The 24,966-nt window shown below is 49.1% G+C and overlaps 1 protein-coding gene across 1 annotated transcript in view; it reads right to left on the bottom strand.

Moving 5' to 3' along the window:
- MAT1A (methionine adenosyltransferase 1A) overlaps positions 1 to 21,437 on the bottom strand; it is a 35,755-nt gene extending 14,318 nt beyond the window's left edge. The window contains exons 1-3 of the mRNA XM_077350846.1: positions 21,020 to 21,437; positions 5,363 to 5,440; positions 1,178 to 1,300 (exon numbers count right to left, since the gene is read on the bottom strand). Coding sequence (XP_077206961.1) covers positions 1,178 to 1,300; positions 5,363 to 5,440; positions 21,020 to 21,113 — 295 coding nt within the window. The 5' untranslated portion in view covers positions 21,114 to 21,437. The remainder of the gene's footprint in view (positions 1 to 1,177; positions 1,301 to 5,362; positions 5,441 to 21,019) is intronic.
- Between the last annotated feature and the right edge of the window lie 3,529 nt (positions 21,438 to 24,966).

The following is a 24,966-nucleotide window of genomic DNA, read 5'->3' as shown; positions in this document are numbered from 1 at the left end:
GGACCAGAACCAATGGGTTAAAATTAATTCAAAAGAATTTTCGGCTAAATATCTGGAAAAAGTTCTTGACAGAGCGGTTCCTCAGTGGAACAGGCTTCCTCAGGAAATGGTGGGTTCTCCTTCTTCGGAAGTTTTTAAACAGAGCCAAGATCGTCATCTTACAGAAATGCTGATTTTATGAACTTAGACATATTGTGAGTGGATGAGTAGGTAGTTGAGAGTTCCTGTATTGTGCAGGGGGCTGGACTTGATGACCCTGAAGGTCTCGTCCAATTCTATGATTCTATGAAAGTGGTCATTTTCCCCAAGGAAATAGATCTCTGTCATCTGGAAGTCAGTTGAAATTCTTGTAGCTCTCCAGCCACCCCCTGATGTTTGGCTGTCCACTGAATCAGATGGCCTCTGACTCTGAGCTAAGAACAAAGCCAAGTCATAAGAATTGGAAGGGGCCATACAGGCCATCAGGTTCAACCTCAATGCAGGATCAGCCTAAAGCAACCACGATAACCATCTGTCCAGCCATTGCTTAAAGACTCCCAGCAAGGGGGAGCTCACCACCTCCTTAGGCAGCCCATTCCGCGGCAGAACTAGTCCAACTGTGAAAAATGTTTCCTGATATCTAGCTGGCACCGTTCTACACATAGTTTAAAGCCATTATTGTGGGTCCTACTCTCTGCAACCAACAAGTACTGCTCCCTACCCTCCTCTAAGTGACAACTTTTCAAGTACGTCAAGAGAGCCATCCTGTCCCCTCTCAGTCTCCTGTTCTCCAGGCTGAACATTCCCAAGTCCCACAGCCTTTCCTCACAGGGCTTGGATCACCATCATTGCTCTCCTCTGCACTGTCTCAGTTTTGTCTGTGTCCTTTTTGAAGGGAGGCCTCCAGAACTTCACACCAGCCATTTATTTTGCCTTCTGCCTTCAGGGCAAATTACCCATGTCCTGATATCACAACAGGGTTTCCTTGGTCTCACTCAAAGATGGTTGCAGAGTGCAGCAGTTCTCCCGGAGAACACGACTACTTCAGAAGGTGGATGCTATGGCATTATAACCTCTCTTATGTCCCTCCCCTCCCCAAGCTCCACCCCCCCCCCCAATTTCCAGGTGTTTCTCAGCCGACAACTGGTTTCCAACTGGTTTCCACTCTCCAACCGGCAGTCTTTCGTTTTCCACCCACCTTTTGCAGAATCATCATAGCCAATGTGCCTTATCGTGTCTCGTACAACCCGCTGGTAATCCACCACTGCTCGGGAGGTGATCTCTCCACAGAGGAGCACCATTCCTGTCTTGCACACAGACTCTGAAAATAAACCAAAGAGGCAGGGAAACTGTATGAGGCTCCTGTGGTGTTTTAACTGCTTAGGAGGGAGATGTTTTTCAATCTGTTTGGGTGAGAATTTCACTCCAGTCACTGAATGATGGGAACTTGCATGACTCTCCACTTTAAGTTCTTAAGAAAAGGTTGATTAAACTGTTCAACAGAAAGGTTCAGGAAGAAGTTCACGGATCATTGATAGGATGTTACTTCATATAATGTGTATACTTCACACTGCATACTTTTGTCACTTAAAGCCAGGTATGAATACTCAGCTTCAACTGTCTGTTCTGTCACAGAGACTGTCGTTCTGAGACATGCACCCTTGTTTGGCCCAGAGGATGTCCTCTATCCTCTCTCTTCCACCAAATGTCTCTGTCTCTGTCTCTCTCTCTCTCTCTCTCCCCCCCCCCCGACTCCTTCCACTCCCACTCTGACCAACAGCCCTTTTGGAATCCTCTCCTTCTAGAACCCCCAGGCTCCTCCCCCTCCTCCTTCAGGAGTGCCCCTCCCACCAGGGATTCCCAGGCCCCATAGAGCTAACTCTGGGGTCCCAGATGTGGGGATCCGTCACGCGGGTATAAAAAGCAATGCTCAAACTTAGTTCTTGGTAAAAAGCTGCAATTGCTCAAAGCCATTGGTCTGAAGGCTAGAATTAGAAAGCATTGCCATGTGTCCTTTTCCTCTCTCCTCCCTGCAGATGAGAGCTGGGGATCCCCCAGAATTCCAGCTCATCTCCAGACTAGAGAGATCCACTTCCCTGGAGAAAATGGAGGCACTGGAGGGTCAACTTCATGGCATTGTGCTCTCCTGAGCTCCCTGCCCTCTCCTGTTGCCCTTGCCAAATCTCCAGCGTGGACCAGTCACCCTACTTCCCCATTCCCAGATGGTGGCCAGGGGGGACTTGGAAACCCTACACGCTGAAAAGAAGAATACATTCAAGGCCCAGGCGTGGTTCTACTTCCCATCAGGCTATTCAGTGGTAGAAGAAGTACCTTAAGTCTGATCCACACACACACACACACATAAATATTCATGTTTTTAAAAAAGCCTCTTACCTAATTCCTGTACAATATCCCAGTGACCCCATAAAAAGGCAGAAAGTATAATATTTTAGGTCCATCGATAAACATTCCCAAAATGAGGGCTGGCTTAAAATAACTAGATATTAAGGAGCAACTAACACATCTGGTATAACAGACTCAAAGTGGGTGGCCAGTTCTGGGTGGAAAATCTGTGGAGATTTCGGGGTGGAGCATGAGGAGGTCAGGACCTCAGTGGGGTCCTGTGCCACAGTGTCTATCCGCCACAGCATCCATTTTCCCCAGGGGAACAGATCTCTGTAGTCTGGAGATCAGCTGTAATTCTGGGAAATCTCCAGGCCCTGCCTGGAGGTTGACAACTATAGTCTAAAAGCCTTTCTCTAGAACTATGGCCATGAGGTCTTAGGCAAGCTCACAGTTTGGGGTTGCCAGACCCCCCTGGCCTACCAGTGGGGGTTCAGGGGTTGGGTTGTCATATCCAGGCCGGGAAACTCCTGGAGCTTTGGGGCTGGGGCCTGCAGAGACCCTCAGGGGGTTACAGAGCCCTACAGCCCACCCTCCACAGCATCCACTTTCTCCAGGGGGACCAATCTCTGTAGAACAGAGATGAGCTGTAATCCCGGGGGATCCCCAGGTCCTACCTGGAGGCTGGCATCCCGACCATGGTTCCTTAAACACTGCTCCATATAAGGGAAAGAATGATAAATTCTCTCAATTCAGATGGATTGCCCGGTCCCTTGTACAGAAAGGTCTAAGAATCAAGTATCCCGAAATCAGTATCAAAACCTCGGACAGGGGGCTCACACTGACTGGCCCGGAAGGAGCAGGGCACATTGTCTAATCCGGTGGATTTGGCCCAGAAGATCCCTCATCCTCTCGCTTAGTGCTGGCAGGGGGCCATGAAGCTGACCATGACCTCACACAAGGGGACCAGTAATGATGTCACAAACAGCCTGGGTGGCCAAGGGGACCTGGTGGCAGGGCTCCTCCGGGAGCTGACAGAGAGGACACTAAGAAAGGGGTAGGCTGACCTGGAAGGGGATCTGAGGAGTGGAAGGAGGAGGAGGAGGAGAGGGCATTGTGAGGGGGAATGTTTAGGGAATGGAGGGCAGAAGAACCAGGGACCCTCATGTTCTCTCACAACAGACCTCTGCAACAAAAAAGGGGGGGCTGGAAAAGAGTTCAGGCCTGAGGAAAATGGGAAGGTGGACATATGAGTGTTCAGCTTCAGCTGTCTGTTCTGCCAGAGACACCTGGGCTCTCCTTCAGCTCATGAGCAGCCTGTATTGCCTGTGAGTGCTGAGGCAGCTGTGGTTCCTCTGTCTTTCTGAGACACACAGTCTTGTTTGGCCCAGAGGATGTCCTCTTTTCTCTACCAGACCTCCACCTCACGCCTCTCTCTCTCTTTCTGACTCCAATTCTCCCCCCCCCCACACTGACCAACTGCCCTTTTCAAATCCTCTCCTTCTAGAACCCCCCAGGCCCCTCCCCTTCTCCTTCAGTATTGCCCCCTCCCACTAGGGATTCCCTGTTAGGGCTTCCAGCATGTAGCACATGGCCCTAGGTCAGGGGTAGTCAAACTGTGGCCCTCCAGATGTCCATGGACTACAATTCCCAGGAGCCCCTGCCAGCATTTGCTGGCAGGGGCTCCTGGGAATTGTAGTCCATGGACATCTGGGGGGCCGCAGTTTGACTACCCCTGCCCTAGGTCATAAAAACAGCTTTTAGCCCCATTTTGTTGAATTCAGTAGTCAAGTCAAACTTTATATGGGCAGAAGCATAAGAGACCAAAGTAATAGGGTCATGTAATGCAATACGATTTTAAAGAGGTCATAAGATGAAACTTAAAACTATATCAATTTGGAGCATCAGATTTTTATGGTGGCGGTGCAAAACTTTGCCAGCTGAATTGCCACTTGAGGGGTCGTGTCGTCTTGTAGCCTTTTTGCTCGATCTACGGCCTCATGTTCTGGAAACTGTTTAATGAGAGGTTCAATCAAATTGCCACGAATGTCTGCATAAGCAGGGAAGTAGGACAGTATTTGCTCTCTTGTTTCAATTTGGCCATTCCCACAAAAACCCTGTCTCAGTGAGAGGGGGCTGTTCTTTTAGCGACCCTGGACAAGGGCAAGACAGGTAAGTGGCAGGGGCCAGAACATAGCTTGTTTTAACTGGGGCCAAAAAGCTTGGAGCTTTACTCAGCTCCAGTTGACGTAGATTGTCCTGTATCCGTTGCTTAACTAATGATGCAGCTTGATCATGAGCTACTTTAGATAGAAAACGGGTGGAGAAGCCCGGACTTTGGATTTCATTCATGAACACCTTAGTCCAAGATGATTGGAAGTTGTCATTCAGGGTTAAAGAAACTACACCGTGGGAATTGTGGGTTAATTTCAGCCACATCACTGTTGCTGACAGGCAGATTTTATTTTGAACCATTAACACTCCTGTTTCCAGAGGCACCGTAGAGTTGGTTACACAGCATGGAAGATGGAGGAGTGTCCGAAGGAATTTAGACTGGACCCTTTCAAGCTTGATAATATCTGATATCAGAGCACTCAAAAATGCACTATAAGTGAGCTGGGTGTTGCATTAAGTAATCAGTACCCCTTGTGCTGCTTGCTCACCCTAACATCATCCACTGTCGTGGTGCTGGTCACATGGCAGCCGCCCTCCAATCCACAAATCTTCTGGAATAGGTAAGTATCACCTGCTCCTGCCTCAAATCTCGCATGTTTCTCTATTTTATTTCTTAGAAACTTGTACGTTTAGAATGTACACCAATTTTTCCCCCAAATAAATCTCTCTGAGTGCAAATTAAGCTGTCATCTTTATTTCAAAGGGTTTCTACCAGGGAAAAGGACCCCGTAGACATTGGTAGAAAGATCCCACAGTTACCCAGCCTTTGGCTATTATTATATTCAATAAATATTCAAGTCTCCCACAATTCCCCTAAAGGGATTCAATTTGGGTAACAAGGAGATGAAAGGGGTGGGTTTCTTACCACAAGCCACCTTGGCGTTTGGATCTTGGCTCAGATGGGCATCCAGCACGGCGTCGCTGATCTGGTCACATATCTTGTCTGGAAGAAAAAGGGCTGAGTGTCAGCAACCAACGTTTGCGAGTGGCACAAAACCGTAACGTGGGAAAGTGGGTGCACAGACACTTCTAAGCCCGTGGAAATCTCTGCAGTGCCTTGAGAGAAGCCAAAGGGTCAAAGCTAAAGAATCATAGAATCATAGAGTTGGAAGGGACCTCCTGGGTCATCTAGTTCAACCCCCTGCACTATGCAGGACACTCACAACCCTATCGCTCATCCACTGTAACCTGCCAAACTTAGACAAGTGAGAAAGCAAAGCCTGCATCACATGGAAGATGCAGTCTTAAGTTAAGCTTATGGTCAGGGACAAATGCAAGTGGCCCCCTTCCTCTTCTCTTCAGCATGCTGGCGTCCCAAGGCCAATTCAGACTTTTGAAAGCAAGGAAAGGAGTTCTTGTCTTTGTTTATGCAACCTAAAAGCATCTGACCCAATGGAAACCATCTCTACCCTGCAGTTTCACTATATCCAAAAGCCCACCAAAGTAAGACAGGTTGACTGAGACCTCAGACTGATAAATCTCGCTCAACCTACCTCACAGGGTCTGGGGAGAGGAAGGGAAGGTAAGTTGCTTTGAGACTCTTTTGGATAATAAAAAGCAGGGTACAAACCCACTTCTTCTCTTCTCTATCCCTGGTCTTCCTGGTTTGCAGCAGTGAGGTCTCTATGACCATTTTGGCCTAACATTCAGCTTCAACTTCGTGTTCTGTCAGAGACACCTGGGCTCTCCTTCAGTCCACAAGCAGCCTGTGTTACCTGTGAGTGCTGAGGAAGCCCCGGCTCCCCCATCCTTCTGAGACACATGACCCTGTTTGGTCCAGAGGATCTCCTCTGTCCTCCACCAAATCTCCTCTCTCCAATACCAAGTCTCCCTCTCTCTCTCTCTCTCTCTCTGACCTCCCAACTCCCACTCTGACTGCCCTTGGAATTCTCTCACTTCAGGGCTGCCCCTCCTACTAGGGATGTCCAGATCTTACAGAGCTCCCTTTGTGCCGGCCTTTAAGATACAGAAATCAGCTAGTGAGGCTTTTCATGACCTGCAGATACACACTATTCCCTGTTTCACTGCCAGTGCTCACAATGAACAATCCAGAACCATACACTCTGCCAGCCTAGCCTAGCCTCCATCACAAGTAGCTGGGAGGCCAAGATTGGGGGGGGGGGGACACATGCACTGTCCCAGAAGTAACTGGGGGAAGGCTGGGATGGAAATAAACAAAACAGCAGCTTAAACCACAGCTACAGACACCAATGGGAAAAGGGGCAAGAACTGTTGGCCTATGGGAGACCTACAGTGTGTGTAACTGAGCAGAATATCAAGGGTGTCCTGCAGGGGGCATCAGGAGAGATGGATATTTAGCATAGATAAAAGGTAAAGGTATCCCCTGTGCAAGCACTGGGTCATGTCTGACCCTTGGGGTGACGCCCTCCAGCGTTTTCATGGCAGACTCAATACGGGGTGGTTTGCCAGTGCCTTCCCCAGTCATTACCATTTACCCCCCAGCAAGCTGGGTCCTCATTTTACCGACCTCGGAAGGACGGAAGGCTAAGTCAACCCTGAGCCGGCTGCTGGGATCGAACTCCCAGCCTCACGGGCAGAGCTTCAGACAGCATATCCGCTGCCTTACCACCCTGCACCACAAGAGGCTCTTTTAGCATAGATAGGGGTTTTCAAATGATTCCCAACAGTGTCCTGACTGAAACAACAGGAGACTTCCTGCATTTTGAGCACACTCCCTCCCTGCTTGCCTGCAGAACGGCAGTTGATCAGAAAAATGCCTGTAGATAGCCTAGCTAGTCAGGTCTCTGTCTCGTCCTTTCGATACATACTGGTTTTGCTTGATAAATTAACCTATTTTATTCTTAAAGCAGCCTGGTGCTCTGCTCTCTCTGCATATTCAAACCCTGCCCAAGATAATAAGGTAGTCACAGCAATAATGTAATAACCAGCAGTGGCTAACCAAGGGTCAGCGCTCATTTTCTTTCTCTTCGCCCTGTGATGTCTTTGTGTTTCTCAAAGAGTGTCAGGAAGAGGATTCCTCTACAGCAGCCCCAGGTGGGCATACATCACCAATGCATCTCTGACAAAACTGCCATGGTCTAGGCTAGGAGTAGTCAAACTGCAGCCCTCCAGATGTCCATGGACTACAATTCCTGCGAATGCTGGCAGGAGCTCGTGGGAATTGTAGTCCATGGACATCTGGAGGGCCGCAGTTTGACTACCCCTGGTCTGGGCAAACAGGGACAAGGGACTCCGGTAAACATCTGGGCCATGTTATGGGGTCGCCTAAGCGGAGCAGGTGGCAGAAAGTGCCATTAAGACCCAACCAACTTACGTTGATCCCACAGGTTTTTCAAGGCAAGAGACAAACTGACAATTTAGCATAGCTGGCCTCTGCACTGCAACCCTGGCCTTCTTTCGTGGTCTCCCAACCAAGTACGAACTGAAGGAAGCCTCCCGGATCCCTGCCCCTTCTCCGATATCCCCCAGGTCACCAGGCTGGGACAAGCAGCTCTACCCATTACTCCCCACCGCTCTGGCTTTGTGGGAGATAACAGGTAACCCCCTGAACTTTGGAGTCCTGTACCATTCATGAGAGCCTCTTGTGGCGCAGAGTGGTAAGGCAGCAGTCTGAAAGCTCTGCCCATGAGGCTGGGAGTTCAATCCCAGCAGCCGGCTCAAGGTTGACTCAGCCTTCCATCCTTCCGAGGTCAGTAAAATGAGGACCCAGCTTGCTGGGGGGTAAACGGTAATGACTGGGGAAGGCACTGGCAAACCACCCCGTATTGGGTCTGCCATGAAAACGCTAGAGGGCGTCACCCCAAGGGTCAGACTTGACCCGGTGCTTGCAAAGGGGATACCTTTACCTTTACCATTCATGACTGATGACTTATTCCACAAAACCCTGGGGTTTCTTGAAGGCCCTGGAAGGGTTTCCTGAATGGGTGGGAGTTAATTCATTCTGATATATTTTTAACATTTGTTAAACATTTATCAAGTGATATCACCATATATGGTCATATTAACCCCCTCACAAAATGGTGGGCCTGGAGGGGGTGAGAAGGCAAAGGGACCCTGGTGGGCATGTCCACACTTATGCTTTCCAGCCATATTCTGCATGATCACACCACTTCTGGGATTTCTCAAGGCCTGAGGAATGTTCCGGGGGTTTCTCTACAGTAAAAAAGCTGAGAAAGGCTGAGTTAATGTGTAGGCTGCTCAGGGAAGTTTGCAACACAAAATTCATTTGTGCAAAATTAAAATAATAAAATCACAAGTCTTAAAAACAGTACATAGTTCCAGTAAGTAGCTGTTAATACAAAGCTAGAGTAAGTGCTCCGACAGTTGTTGGTGGGAATGGAATAACATTATTCACAAATTCTAATTTTTCATAGTTGGGAAGCACCTGGCTTCCATCACTGGGACAGAAAAAGCAGAGTAAACTTAAAAGTGGATTCCAGTCCAGAAGGTTTGAGGACCACTACCTCAAGCACTAAGTCATGCCAGCTTGGGATCTTGGTTAAGAGCGGCAGCCTCTAATCTGGCAAGCTAGGTTTGATTCCCCGTTCCTCCTCCACATGCAGCCAGCTGGGTGACCTTGGGCCCAGCCTACCTCACAGGGTGTCTGTTGTGGGGAGTGGAAAGGAAAGGTGATTGTAAGCCCCTTTGAGGCACATGAGGCCCACTTTGTCCAGTTCCCCAGGTCTCCTCATTTGCATCAATGAGTCTCCAGCCAAAAGGAAGGCGAGCTCATGATTAGCCTTTGAAGGTATGGCACACAGACAACAACTGTGCATGGACATACAAGCTAGATCTTGGGAGTGGAAAACTCCCTCCCTCTGGAGGAACCGGCCAGAGGTGTGTGTCAATCATTGGAGCCTCTTGTGCTTCAAACCTGGGGGAAATCAGTTTTCCTTCTCTTCAGCTTGCATGGGGAACCCCCCCCCTTCCCTCCCCTCCAGCCTGGCAGGCTATTTTATTTCAAGCCGGGCAGCTGGAGACCTACCTTTGCTAACCCCTGTTTCTTGGGACCTCTTTTCTTTCAAAAATGAAAACCTAAACCACGAGCCGGGGATCTCTGAAATGCCAGCAGTGCACAAAGCAAGGCAAGCTCAGCTCCTCCTCCTTGCGCCTGGGCCTCCACCAAAGGCATGTTCGTGCATCTATAAGTCGTGGGCGCTGTTACTTGAGAGGATTGGCCAATATTAACTCGCTGACTGGTGACTTCTCAGAAATCTGACGCCACGGTCAGAAATAGGAAACACTCCCTGTTCCTAGACTGCTTTTGCTCACCTGCTACACAACATAGAGTGTATCATCCCACTACGTGACAACTCTGTTTTTTAGTGTAACACTGCATCCCTCTGTCAAACTCTTCTGACACGACTCCTGCCACGGCACCGCAATTAGAGCAAAGGACACTTTCAGATGCATGCGCAAAACATCCTTTAGCTATTTCCTGCCACGTACTGATCAAAAATCTGAAAGGTGTAAATAACATTTAAGTCTTGGGTCACCAGACCCCACTTCCGCTGCCAGTCCCCCCTTCCCCGCTGCCAATCAGCCGGCCGACTGGTGGGGGGGACTTGCCACGAAAATGAAGGAGATCCATCCAATGTGCAGCAATGTATCTACGTCACTGTCCACGCAACTCAGAAGTGATCTCATATATCCAGGACATCAGAGCGATGCTCTGGGATTTGGGCAAAAGCTCTATGGTAGAAGCCAAATTTACCAGAGTTTTTGCCCAAATACCAGAGCGTCGCCTTGCAACCCAAGACGTGATGACACCACTTCTGTGTCACATGGGCAGCATGTGGATGCATCACTGTATGTCAGAGGGATCTCCTTTGTGCTCCTGGTAATTCCCCCCACCCCCTGCCAGAAGGGACCCAGCAGCCCTCTTTGAATTCTGTACGCCTTCACATTGGAACATATGACAAATTTATTCCGTATTAGTGTAAATCCTCTCTACGTAGCAGGTAGGGTTGTCGGGCATAGCTTGGCAGCCAGCAGGACATTGGTACCACACCATAACATCACTTCCTGTATGACCTGGAAGCATTGGCACCGTGCTGGACAACGTTTTAGTATTCACTCATATGGACCATATGAGTTTGGGAGGGGTAGTCAAACTGCGGCCCTCCAGATGTCCATGGACTACAATTCCCAGAAGCCCCTGCCAGCGAATGCTTCCGGGTTGTGCCAGAAGTGACATCAGCACACGGAGACAACAGCTGCTGCCCCCCCCCCCCAAATCTGACCAGTCTGTTTCTGCCCACAGACGAATGGAACATTGGAGGGAAGTGGCCAAGATTGCCGGGCTGTTTCCTGCCATAAGCAGACGTCTGGCAAGCCCAGCAAGTGCTTGCGCTGGGAAGGATTAACACATTAACACGTCGCTATAATTGCTAAAAAGTGGTTTGGGGAGGAGGTTGATCTTGTGTTTCCTAAACTCATGTCCTGCTAGGGTGGGCAACCTTTGAACTGCCTTTGTAGCTAGCTAGCTGAAGCTGCTAGAGAAGAAATACCAAGACGGTTTGTCCTGAGACCTATTGCCTACAAACAGCCAATGAGGAGGGAAGACTTGTATCTGGACTGGGAATGCCAGCCTACAGGCAGGATTTAGGGATACCCTGGAATTAGGGCTCATCTCCAGACTACAGAGAGCAGTTCCCCTGAAGAAAAATGGATGCTTTGATGGGAGGACTCTCTGGCATTGTACCCCACTGAGTTCCCAGTCCTTCCCAGGCTCCTCCCCTCCTCCCAAAAAAGAACAATCTCCAGGAGTTTCCCAACCTGGATCAAGCCATCCTACCCCCTCATTCCCCACTGGGTCCCAGGGGGACCTGCCAACTCTTGTCTGGACTGTACCACTACTGGTGGGGGCTTCCATAATGGAATCATCTTCCATTCAAAAATATTTTGTCCGTATATAAAGAAATATATCTGTGGGGAGGAAGAGTTACAGTAGCCTGCTTTCAGCCATGCAAGGTTTGTGTATACAAAAATGTGTGAAACCATGCCCGATACTGTAACAATAAATAGGATAAATTTATGTCTGGGCCCATACCCTCTTGGGCTCTCCCAACAAAAGCCAGCATGAGATAGTAGTTAAAGTGTCAGCTGAGGATCTGGGAGACTCAGGTTCAAATCCCCACTCTGCCATGGAAGCCTGCAAGATGACTTGGAGCCAGTCACACATTCGCAGCCTAACCTACCTCCCAGGGTTGTTGTGAAGAGAAGAACAAAGGAATATAAAGTAAATAATAACAAGGATAAATGTAAATCCAGGCTGTACCCTCTTGGGCTCCAAGTGGATATTTTCATGTCTTTCTACAAAAGTCCCTTCATGCAGAAAATGAAATGTTGGAGAAGGGCTCCATCACATTCTTTTTCTTGACATGCAACATTTCAATATGAAGGGGGCTACTATTTGCACTGAAATGGGCCAACATTTTTTGGAAACTAAGGCCTGGATCATAACTTTTAAATATTGGCTTAAAATACATCTTAGAAGTGGGCCAAGCTGTCTAATTTCTCATTTTAAAAAATTACACTTATTGTGCCAACTGGTTCTCTGTTATTGAGTCAAAAATCACCCAAATTGGATTTGCAGTCGACTTTTTTCTCATCTCAAATGACTCAATCAAATTTCCTGCTTTGAAACAGAAATGATTAGATTTTGAATATTCGAATCTTTTTCCTGCTCAACGTCACATATGTTCTCCTCTCAAATCTGGTTTACAAATGCATCATGGAAAGATGGCCTGCTATTTCTGCAGTCTTGACAACTCTTGCCAGGGTAGAGCTTTCATGATGGCCAGGATGAATGTTGTCCCCTCTAAGGAGCTGGCTGGGAGATACCAGAAGATTCCACTTTAGGAGAGGTCAATGTTTATGCTCAGCAGACCTACCCAATGGAACCCAAAACATTCTAGATTGCGAGCTTCAAGAGGCTCCTCGTGAAGAACTTCTCTCTTTATCACATTCCATGGGATCGGCAAATTGGGATAGTGCATTTTGATACTTATTAAGCGACTAGCAGGAAAGCCCATTGTATCCCTGAATGCAATGGGTGCTAGGCCACCCCCTCCCCCCCATGCTCAGACAGGCCTTACTGGGGTGATGTGGAGGTGCTAGTGGGTAGTCCATCCATCCCCACCCCCCCGTGGGCAGTCTGCCCTTCCCCGGTAGCGCTACCAAGGCCTGGCAAAGCCACGGCTGGAGCTGCTTGGGGCAGTGGGAGCACTGGCAGGGACTCCCTCCCCACTAACCCAGCCCTCTGCCCTCCCTCATAGCTCCTGCTTACCAGCCTGGAACTTCTTCCAAATGGAAGAAGTTGGAGGGTAATGCCACCAGGGGTGGGGCATCCTTCCTGATTGGCCGTTCGTTGGATGGACAGCCAATCAGGAATGGGACAGCCAACCTGATTGGTGGTGAGGCAGTGAGTCCCAGCTCCTCCCAGCACCCCTTACTGGCTTTATTAATGGTTACAGAAGATTACAGATTATTAACCTGAAATTACATCCACAGTTGCAAAAATTTTGGTGGAAGTTCAAGGTTTTGGTTTTGACTTTTAAGGCTATAAAGAGCTTCTTGTGGTGCAGAGTGGTAAGGCAGCAGAAATGCTGTCTGAAGCTGTCTGCCCATGAGGCTGGGAATTCAATCCCAGCAGCCGGCTCAAGGTTGACTCAGCCTTCCATCCTTCCGAGGTCGGTAAAATGAGTACCCAGCTTGCTGGGGGGTAAACGGTAATGACTGGGGAAGGCACTGGCAAACCACCCCGTATCGAGTCTGCCATGAAAACAGTGCTTGCACAGGGGATACCTTTACCTTTAAGGCTATATGCAGCCTGAGTCCCACCTGAGGGACCACTTATTTGCTTATGCCCCCACAGAGCTCTCTGTATACCGCCATGAGACAGTCTGTCGTGAGGGGCGGTATTAAAATCTAAATGTAAAATAAAAGAAGTAAACTCTTTTAGAATATCTTAAGGCAATAGTTCTGTTGTTGTTATATGTATCTCCAGTTGTTTTACTTTTTCTCACTTATATGCTGTAATGCTATAGAATGCTAACAGAGGTAATGAATGAACATGAAGCGGATTTTTTCCCCTTTTGGTTTGGAAGCTAAATTTTGCTTGGGTGAGCCTCCACTTGCCACCCACGTAGGTCACCCTGGACTCACCACTTCAGGCCAGAAAGAAAGGAGGGCATTTAAGGGAAGTGATCATCATCATCAATAATATCAATAATATTTATAGCCTACGCATCCACAGGGGCTCAGAGCAGGTAACGACATATTTAAAACAATAAAATAATGCTATAAAATCATGATAACATTAAAATCCATGAGAGATCCCTTAAACAAATTCCAAGCTGCCTCCTTCTTATAGTGGGAGGGTTCATAGAAGGCTAGGTTTCAGATTCTGGTGCAAATTTAGCTGGCGTTTTGAACGGGGAGATCAGGATTTCGACACCGTTTTAGGCCTCAACCGTAGGCCTGGCAGAACTGTGAAGAAAGGAATTGGCGGAGGAAATGTGGCAGGGAGAATGAGAACAGGAGAGGACCCCAGAACCAGGAAGAGCCTGAAAGAATCAATGGTAACTGGATGTGTTTGTGGTTTGAGCAATACAATTCCCTGCAGAGTTACTCCAGTCAACACTCATTGAAACAAATCAGCCTAAAAGCAGAGCCCTTTTTGTTAAGCGGTCATTTGTGTTAAGCTGACGGAAATTCCTTTTCAAATTCAAAAGAAGTTGTAACTTTGGAAATCTGGATTTGCTCCAGATTTTAAAGTGCACACCAGCCTGGCATCGCCAAAACCAACCTGGGGAAGAGGGGAAGGGATGATGCGAAACCGTCACTTATGGGAACTAACTTGTCTCCCCTGAAATGTTTGCCCCAAGCCGGTTGCCAGCTTTTCTCGGCAGCTGCATAACAGGGACATGCACGCGTGGCCAGATGGTTACACAACCTTCCCACCTTTGAACTGTCAAAAGTTTCCATTACACTTGGTATATATTTGAGGGGGATGACAAATTAACGTAACCACAAAAACAAATACAGAGCAGATGATTCTCTTGCTGCACAATTTTAGGGGATGAAAATGAAGCCTAGTTCCACTGGATGATATCAAGGATAACGGAGCACTTGCCACTCTCTGTGGAGCTGTTCCACGGGAACCCAGAAGTCCTCCAAAACAATGCAGAGCGATCCCAGAGAGCCACTGTGATGTGGGGGCTACAGCACTCAGAACAGGGAGACAGGTTCAAATCTCCACTCTGCTGTGGAAGCTCAATAGGTGTGTCTCAACCGCACCTACCTCGCAGGGTGATTGTTGTGAGCATTGAGGGGAGGCGTCTGCTGCAAGGTGCTGTGGCTTCTCCAGGGGCAGAGAAATGGGTTCAATATATCCATAAATCGAGCCGATTTCAGTGGATTGAGACTGGAGTAACTGGAGAGGACTGGGATGTAAACTGGCCTTAAGTATATTCAAGGTGGGATTTTAAAGTACAGTAACATTCTTGAAGACCGTTCAAGGACTTGAATGTGCATCCATCCCAGTAAAAGCCAGTCTTCACTTCCCTTGACATCCTCAGGTTTCCTTAGAACAGAGATTCCCAACCAGGGCTCCCCAGGGGCCCACACTCTTGCCCCTCCTGACTTAATGGGCTCGGCCACAAGCTCTGGAACCAAACACTGACATTGCTGACCTATGATTTATGCCAATAAAAGGTTACTGACTGACTGACTGGCTGATCTCCAGATGGCCTAGACCAGTTGCCCGGAAGGAAAGCAATGCTTTGGAGGGGAGACTCTGTGGCAATGTACTCCCATGACGTCCCTCCCCAGGCTCCATCCCTAAAGTCTCCAGGTATTGCCCAACCTAGACTTAGTTGGGACCCTCCCTAGAAGTGGAAAAACGCATTCTGGATCCTTCCAATGGCTTGTTTGAACATTCTCTACTGCAGATAGAAAATGGTATGTCTGAGACAAGACCACATTGCGCATTTCTTCTCGCTGTGCCGATTTTCAAAACCTACAACCCGTGTGGTGTAGTAGTTAAAAGCCTTAGGCTAGAAGCAGGGGGGCCTGGATTCAAAAATCCCATTCAGCCCCACTGGCTAACTTTGCACCAGTCACTTGCAGCTTTAGCCTAATTTGCAGAACAGTTGGGAGCATAAAATGAAGGAGACGGAAACTGATGCGACACACCCAGAGCTTACTTGGTAGGAGAGCAGGATAAAAATGTGCCAAATAAATCACACACACCTTGCAGTCTGTCATAGTATAAGCCTCACCTCTTGAATGGACTGACCTTGTGTTGGTGGTTAAAATACATGAATTATAAACTGTAAAGATCCACAGGTGCACCTGTCCTTCTGATTGCCCGTGGCAAATTAAAAAGATGTGGCAGAAGCTTCTGGTGGGTTGCCGTATCGATCTGAAGCAGCGAAACAAAGTTTTGAGGCCTGTCAAACCAGCAAAGTTTTATTCAAGGTGTGAGTTTTCATGTGCATGCACACTTCTTAAGAAAATGAATTAGAAATCACTAGCCTACAAATGTAAAGAGAGAATAAATTAGCAGTGAATTAGTAAACAGCATCGTGAAAATATTCAACAAATAGGCAGTATAATGAAGATGTTTAGCCGGTTCAGGAGCCTTACTAGAATTACAAGCTGCATTCATAAGGTTATCAGTCCTTTAGGTTCAACTCTAGTTGAAAGAACTTGATATAGAGGGAATAAAAATGTCAAGATTAGTGATCAATGGCAGATGCATTCCCAGTTGTAGGGCAAAGTAATTAAAATAGACCTGTTACAAGCCCCATCCATCTCCACCCAAGCATAGAGGTGGCCCCACAAGTGACAGGCCCCACTGAGTTAGGTCTTCTGTCCCGGAGGCCAGAGAATTAGAGCCTAATCTCCCATTCTAAATCACATTACATACTGCTGCTCATTGCGTTATCTAAACATCCACATTATATTGCATATTTGTTGAACATTTTCATTATGCTTACTGCTAATTTCCTCTCTCCTTATACGTGGGGTCTGGAGATTTCCATTTCATTGACTGAGGAAGTGTGCCTGCATGCAAAAGCTCACGCCTTGAATAAAACTGTGTGGGTCTTAATGGCACCAAAGGGCTCAACCCTGGTTCTCCAGATGAAAGAAGGATACAGCAATGTGCCCCCTTTGCATTTGCTGCACAAATGCAGAGATCAGGGACTGGACGTCTCTGGACCAAATCTGGCTGCCCAAGCAACAGAGACACATGGATGATGGTGTGGCCCTCAGCGATTCATATGGCTGGCAATTTCATTTTAAGCACAAGGCTGGCCTGTGACCTGCCCACAAAGCTAGATGTTAACAAGTGTGTGTGTGTGTGTTTGTGTGTGTAGAGTTGGCATAATACTCAGGCCGATGCCAACTCTGCTCCAGTACAGACCCGTCAGTGAGGTGCCAGCAACGCCCAAGTTCATGCCCTGACCTGCTGTTAAGCATGTAACATTGGCATGCCCTCAATGTGCTTATTTTGATGCCCCACTACATTACCACAGCATAGAAGGGTGGCTAGAGACAGCAGTGTTGGCACAGATGGCTGCCCCTCCCAGCCTTCGGGGTCATGAACAGGGGTGTGTTCAGAATGCTATCAGATTGCCCGGTGCCAACTTTCAGTCCTTGTGCTAAGGCGAGATCTCTTTATTATTGTTGCTGTCGCCATTAAAAATCACTTTTATTCATGGAGTTTTATGCATGGAGTTACTACCTGCCAAAGTTACTACATACATAAAGACACAACTCACAAAGGCCCCAGCAAGGGGATTTCAAGGCAAGCGAGGAGAGGCGGTTGACCATGGCCTTCCTCTGCAGGTCTTCCTTCCAAATACTGTCCCTGCTTAGCTTCCAAGATCTGACAAGTTCAAGGAACACCATGCCTAGGGATTTGGAAATCTAGCTAGCTAACTTGGATTTAGATGGGACAAGGCCTCAACTACGATCTGCCTGTTTGTAAACAGACAACATCGGAGAGAAAGCGGAGGCTAAGACCTGAGACTGCATGGACATAAGAATGTGCCATCTCATGCAACCTTTCATTGTGTTAGATAGCTCAGCTGGTGTTCCTGCTGACTTTTAGACTTTTAGGGTTGCCCATTAACAAATAGATATTCTTTAACTTGCACTAACAAATGTTACACATATATTTTACAAAAGCCTGTTTGCTGTGCACACTTGCCCGGGAAACACATGGGGTCCAGCTTGGGACTCCCTGACAGCACCTTTGGACTTTGGACACACAAAACAGCTGCCGCAGGAGGCAGAGCCAACCACAGAATGCTCCACTCTTATAGGACTCACCAGCATTTCATCAGAAGCTTCATTTAACAGGAAGCCTTTGCCCTGCACAGCCAATCAGGAGGATTACTGGCCACACGCCCATTTTGGTCTTGCCCACTTTCTAAGAAAACCTGGCAGATGCCAGGGAAGGCACTGGCAGGCAACACGGTGCCCAAGGGCACTATGTTGGGGACCTGTGATCTCACACAACAGAGCACACAAGGAAGTCAAGGGCAGGGACCAAAAGGTACATCCTAGCAAGAAACAGGACATCGCTCAAAATCCTTTCCTGCCATGACTCTACTTCCCAGTCCTGCTGCTCGCCTGAGCATGTGTGCAAAGGACCTCCAAAAAAAGAACAGGACAAGGCATCTCGGGTGGGACTCGAAGAGATTCAACAACACACAGGGTGGTCAAGTTCCCAATTAGCAGATCCATTGTAAACAAGAAATCTCTTTAGTGAAGGAAGAGGTGAACAGAAGTAAGGGTTTCCCTTGCTGGACTAACGAACAAAGCTACAAGCAGGCTAAAGTTACCCTCACAACGCCTCCCCTCACTTTGAATGTTGTTGTGCTAATTAACACGCCAGGCTCTCAGTCTTCCCAGGCTAAGGCGCATGCAAGTCTCTAGCCACAACAGGCATCCCTAAAAGTATACATCAATCCAGCAAGGTCAAAAGGACAGAACACCTGCAAGGGATGGAAAGAAAGAGATTAGTGGGAAACCGCTACATTAAAACACAGGTTAAAACAGGTCAAGAGAAACATCCCTTGGCAAAAGCAAAGGTCAGAATTGCACTACATGCAAGATCATGAAAATAGCTAAGCAGATCTTAACGGGGTCGAAGAACATGATCCTAAGGCACAGTGCGTAACGCCGCCTTCATATTATCTGCTGCCGTAAACTGGGGGCAAACCTCTTCTGTCTGGTGGAGAGCCTCAGCTCGACCGCAGTGGGTTTATCCTTAACAACAAGCGTCACATGGCCTTCGGCTAATGCCTTGGAAAGGGGGCCAAGTCCAACCATGCGCAAACACCCGCGTGAACTTCCCAGAGCAAGGGGATGTTGTTTTTACTTTCTAATAGCTAAACCTGTCCTTAAAAAAAATTCTGTTCTGTTACACAACCGCGGGGGGGGGGGGGGGAGCCCTGAATCACGGTGCAAGCTTTCTGGATGGCCGGAAGGCACCTGGGTACATCAAACACCCTCGAGTGCCTTGGCTGGCCTTGTCCGAAAGCCCAGTTCTCTCTCTCCCACCAGCTGGGAGCGTGAGACCTGCGCTGGGCCATCAGCACACAAAACCTGCTGATAACTGTTCTCGCTGCCTGATTAAGTAACGTCGTTCTTAACCCTTTGTTTTGCCGCTGAAATGAAGGAACAATGACAGGCCGCTCTTCTTTCACGTCCTGGTCCTCTGCAGCTGTCCTCCAAGAGGGAGACAGGGGTCTCGAAATGAAGGATTCCAGACTCCGGGTGGGACCTGGGGATCCCCTGGAATTACAGCTCATTTCTAGACAACAGAGATCAGTTCCCCTGGAGAAAGGCGTTGCTTGGGAGGGGGGACTCTGTGGCACTGTACCCCACTGAGGTTCTGTCCCTCCCGGGCTCAAACCAAAAATCTCCAGGAGTTTCCCCACCTGGAGCTGGTAACCCTATCCCCCCACCCCCAGGGGACTTGGAGCTGCTAGGCCCAGCTGTTAGGAGCGATGATTTACAGTTTTATGATATAGTTAGCACAAGGAGGAATTCCAGAAGGGAAGCACAGCATGGCGCTCGATGAATGCGGCCCTCCTCTGAAGCTCCAAAAGGAAGCCAGAGCTCTGCACAGAACTCAGTTTCGCATGGTGGGGAATCTGTAGACTTCTGAGTTATGCAGGACATTTTGTCCTAAAGAGCTTTGAGAGACGAATGGATCTGTGTAACTTAAAAAAAACATGCATGCTACCTTCATGCCAAAGGGAGCACCTGATAAAATGCATCATTTTGTCATTTTAATATATATATTATATCTGTCTGTTCCCTGAGATTCATTGCCTGTGTGAAAATGAATTTCCTGCATGCTGCTTTTGCATGCTGCAGGAAATGCATGACCCTGGAGGTCCCTTCCAACTCTATGATGCGCTATAAAGTTGCCGCCAACTTATGACAACCCCAGCCAGGGCCTCTCAAAGCCCTTGAGAAGCAGAGATGGTGGGCCTTTGACTTCCTTGGTGGTGGGGACGCCAGCCTCCAGGTGGGACCTGAAAATACCCCAGAATTCCAGCTCATCTCCAGGCAATGGAGATCAGTTCCTCGGAGAAAATGGCAGCTTTGTAGGTAAACTTTATGCCATCGTACCTCACTGAGGTCCCTGCCCCCCCCCCCGGAAATCTCCAAGAGTTTCCCAAACTGGACCCGGCAACCCTGCCCCCTCGTCTCCCATCAAGGCCAGTATCGTCTGCTCAGACTGGCAGCAGCTCTTGAGCGAAGTTCTTTCTCATCACCTGGTCCATTTAAACCGGAGACGATGGGATTGGAACCTGGGACCTTCTGCAGGGCAAGCAGATGCTCTGCCCCTGAGCCACAGGGCCCCATTCCTGTCTCCCATCCAAGTAGCGAACCAGTTTAGCTTCTGAGGTCCGATGAGGGCAAGCCATCCCACCCATGTCTTAAAACCACTTGTATCCTGCTTTTCCAACCATCAGCGCCAGCTTATGATGACCGGCCTACTCATACCAAACAAGCGCCTGACAGGTCCCATTTCAGCCTCGGGGCCCTTTCATGCGACCCTGACTACAGCGGGGGAAACTGAGCCACCGGTCCAAGCAGCGGTGCCATGCGCCTTGACTCGAAAGGCCCACCGGGGCCCGCTTGCCCAACTCAGGAGCAGACCACGCTGGCCGGATCCTGCCCACCATGGCCAAACCTAGCCTGCACGCACTGCATCATGCCCTTTCCGTGTCCACTTGCAGCTGGATTTCAATGAGCGAAAGGGGGAACCAAACCGGGGCCCGCTGGGCACGGGGCGGATCATGCACTGCAGAAGCAGATCAGCCAGCTGCAAAGGGACATTGCAAGCACATGATCCCGCGTGTGCACGGGGGACCCGGGGCTTCTCGAGCGCCCCGGAGCGCCTTCTCCGACGGGACTGCGCGCAGTCCAGGCCGGCCGGCGAGGCCCCGATCCGCCGCCCCCCTGGGGCAGGAACCCCAGCGAGCCTCCGTCCCGCTCCTCTTACCCGGGTGCCCTTCGCCCACCGACTCGGAGGTGAACATGAAGACGGCTTCGTCGTCCAGCGCCGGGTCGCCCAGGCTCTCCAGCGCCCCGTTCATGGCTCCGCCCTGGGCAGCCCCGGCGACGCGCTCTCCTGCTCGGGCTCCTGCTCCTGCGCCGACCGGGGGGAAGGGGGGCGGCGGCGGCTCCTCCTCGACTGGCGGGCTGGGCGGGCGCGCGAGAGCCCTGGACGCCTTAAGCAGCCGCGTCCGTCCGTCCGGCGGGCCGGCCTCCTATATATGGAAAAGCGAAAGTGCCTCCGGAATCATGGGAGCGCGCGGGAGAGCCCATCTCCGCGCCCGGGAAGGGGGAGGGCGGCCGGCGGGGGTGCCAGCCTCCAGCCCGGCCCGGGAGCTCCCCTGGAGACCCCAGAGGAAGCTAGGGCGCTGAGTCCCGCCCTGGGAACAGGGTGGCCAGGGTGGGGAATGCTTGGAAGCTTTTGCGGAATGGGCAGCCGGGAGTGGGCGAGGTTTGGGGCTGGGGGGAGGGGGATCTCCATAGAGGCCCCCTCCCAACGCATCCATTTTCTCCAGGGGATCCCATTCCCGTAGTCTGGGGGTGAGTTGTCATTCTGGGGTATGTCCAGGTCCCACCTGGGGGCTGGCATCCCCATGGGGAGCTGATGCAATTTGCCCAGGGATCGGACCGCCTTTTTGCTCACTTCCTGTTGTCCCTTGCTAGCTGCCCTGACATGGATTTCGTGGCTGTGTTCACAAGTGACCAGGGATGCATGTACAATCTTTGAGGCCTGGAATTTGACTTTTTCTTTAAATAAGTACATTGAGATACTCATGTTCCATTCAACACAGGGACAGTTGCACCTGTGACTGAAGCAGCTCGTTTTTCCATTGACCGCTACCTGGTTCCATTGCAAAGCAGATCCACATTGGCTCCTTCTTACAAACAGATGTACCCAGGATGTGTGTGTATGCTCACTGTTACATGGACATGGCTATGTTCTTAACTGGGGGGTCCTCAGGTGTGTGGGGTAGTCAAATTGTGGCCCTCCAGATGTCCATGGACTACAATTCCCATGAGCTCCTGCCAGCATTGCTGGCAGGAGCTCATGGGAATTGTAGTCCATGGACATCTGGAGGGCCACAGTTTGACTATCCCTGGTGTAGGACATGGGTGGGGCCAGCTTAACCAGGACCAACCCTGCTGAGCTTCAGCTAGTTTGGGCTGCGAGTGAGTGAGTGAGTGAGTGAGTGAGTGAGTGAGTGAGTGAGTGAGTGAATGAGTGAGTGAGTGAGTGAGTGAGTGAGTGAGTGAGTGAGTGAGTGAGTGAGTGGGGTGTTAATGTTAGTTTTAGTATAGTTAGTTTAGTTGGTTGGTTGATTTAGTCAGTTAAGTCTGTCTGTTTGTTTTCTGATTTCTAGACTGCCCCTATCAGCCGGTTGTCTTGAGGCGGTTTATAACATTAATAGATACAATAATACCACCAATTAAAATCATCAAAACAAATGAAAAGCCATTAAAACAGTCACTGACCACGGTTGGTGATATCCCCATTCGAGTTCTTCTCTCTGGGGCAAGCAGTGAGCGCTGTCTGGATTGCAGCAGGGATTCAAACCATTTGTAGATACCAAGCCAAGGCCAGAATGAGTCCCAGTGGATATCTCATTTTCAGAGATAAATATCTTCCTCAGTTGTATTTTAATGAATTGTTGTATCTTAATAATGAATGCAATGAAATTCATGAACCAATGACTCTAACATCTAAATAAAATATTACAATGAAACCCAAATCTTTGCACAACTTCTTGTGATATATCGAATATAACTATGGTGCTCTTACGCTGTACCTAAATAAACAACATGAAATATGTTTTAAGCATTGCTAGACATGGTTAATAAATATTATTAATAAATTAACCATTAAGCGTTAAGTACATCCCTTCTTGTATCACCTTGCCCTTAGGGTCAAACTCTTTGAGAAGTGTGCAGGAGAAGTGTGCTCACTGCCTCCTACTCCGTCCCCAGGAAGTATGAAATAGACCCATGCTAAATCCTAACCGTATCCCGCACTAAGCGTGTCCCTTAAAGCTATACAACCCAAAGCATAGTGTACATTTACAGCAATCCGGTTATAACAGCAAAAAAGAAGAATGTTTTACAATTGTGAAAAACAATAAGGAATGTGACAATCTCAAGGCGTTAAGTCCAGCTGGAGACAGCATGCACAACTTGAAGTTGAGTTGCGCTTCCCTTTGCAGTAATCTCTTTGTAATGTTCGTTTTAGCAAAACACACATCATATATTTGTTCCAGTCCTATAAAACGTAAATCCTCAAGTTTATGTTGTTTCTCCAGAAAGTGATTCACCAGGGGGGGTATCCCGTACCTGATTTCGGATCCTGGACATGTGTTCGAGGACCTGTGTTTTCAAAGGACGTGTGAAAATACCCACATACAAAAAGTCTCAAGGGCATTTCCGTAAATATATAGCGTTAACAGAATTACAATTCATGAACTCCTTAATAAGTATTACAAAAACCTTATGTGGATGAGAAAATGAGGAAACACCTGCCCTCTTCTGTCAACCAACATGTACTCATGCCCGCCTTCCCTCCCACCCACCTCCCAGCTCTGCCCACAAGCCCTCTGGCTGCCCATGCTCACAGTGACCTGCAGGGATGCCAGGCAGTGCAGAAAACAGGGAGCATCAGTTTTGCAACACCAGCGAGTGAGTGGTCCAGAGGTGCTGGAGGCTCAGGTTGCCAGCTCCGGGTTGGGAAATATCAGGAGATTTTGGGGAGTCTGGGGAGGATGGGGTTTGGGGAGGAGAAAGACCTCAGCAGGGTCAAAATACCATAAAGGCCACCTTTTGAAGCAGAGGAACTGCTGCTGGTCACCTGCAGATCAACTGGAATAGCAGGGGATGGCTAGGGGCTACCTGGAGATTGGCAACCCTACTGGCAGCCACGGGGCCTTCCAAACCCCCTGGGGCCCTGCAGGTGGTCCAGCTGACTGTAGGGTTTCATGGTTGCTTTTCTGCTGAAAGTCCCAGATGTGTTTTATACCAATATAATGAAGACACTGGAAATGTTAGATTGATGTAATATATTTCTCTCTCTTGGCCCTTGGGGAGTACAGCCTACATTGTTTCCCACTGGCATTTGGAGTGAGTGTTCACTTTTAAAAGTTGCTGCCTTCTGTCCTCTTCCTCGTTTGCAAGAGGCAGTCATGTGCGCAAACAGCAGCTCAAAGGTTCCCCATGTGCTCCCTGAAGCGTTCACTTGTGCAAATGAGCACCATAAGCATTTTTGTCGGATTAGGAGCGCCCACCGTAGCACAGATCTGAGAGGCATCTTTCGGGACGCTGAGAGTGGCAATGGGTTCTGCCTCTGCTGGGTTCTTGTCGTTCAGCGGTGGGTCAGTTTTGACACCTCTCACCCAGAGAGAGCTGACCGAGACTGAATCAGGCCATAGGTTGGCGGTGGCTGTCCACAATCCAAGGAAGAGGGCTTTCATGTCACCTGCTCCTTGGTCCTCTTAAACTAGAGATTTGCGGGACAGGGAGCCAATAGGATCCCAAGCTGCTGATCACAAGCTGCTTGGTTCCTCAATCTCACCACTAAAGGCCAAACAGGGTTGCCCGGTTGAATTCCTACCCCACCTCCGCTTTCCTGCTACTGCTTGGATAAATAAGAAATTTAAATTTCCATGGAGCAGTTAGGAGAACTCCATGAAACGTTGAGCCTGACGGACTGTTTATATCAGTGGTCCCTAACCTTTTTATCACCGAGGACTGATCAACGCTTGACAATTTTACTGAGGCTCAGGGGAGGAGGTAGTCTTTTGCTGAGGGATGTAGCCACCGGAGCCCCTGCTCCGCTTGCTTTCTGGCTGGCGCCCCTGACTTCCTGCCGCCCACTGGGGGGAGCTGCCAGCAGCTGCACAGTGCCATGCC

This window comes from Paroedura picta, chromosome 8 (assembly GCF_049243985.1).
Source record: "Paroedura picta isolate Pp20150507F chromosome 8, Ppicta_v3.0, whole genome shotgun sequence".
Classification (NCBI taxonomy): Eukaryota; Metazoa; Chordata; class Lepidosauria; order Squamata; family Gekkonidae; genus Paroedura; species Paroedura picta.
The sequence above is the reverse complement of the archived record's forward strand: the minus strand, read 5'-3'. Positions and strand labels throughout refer to the sequence as shown.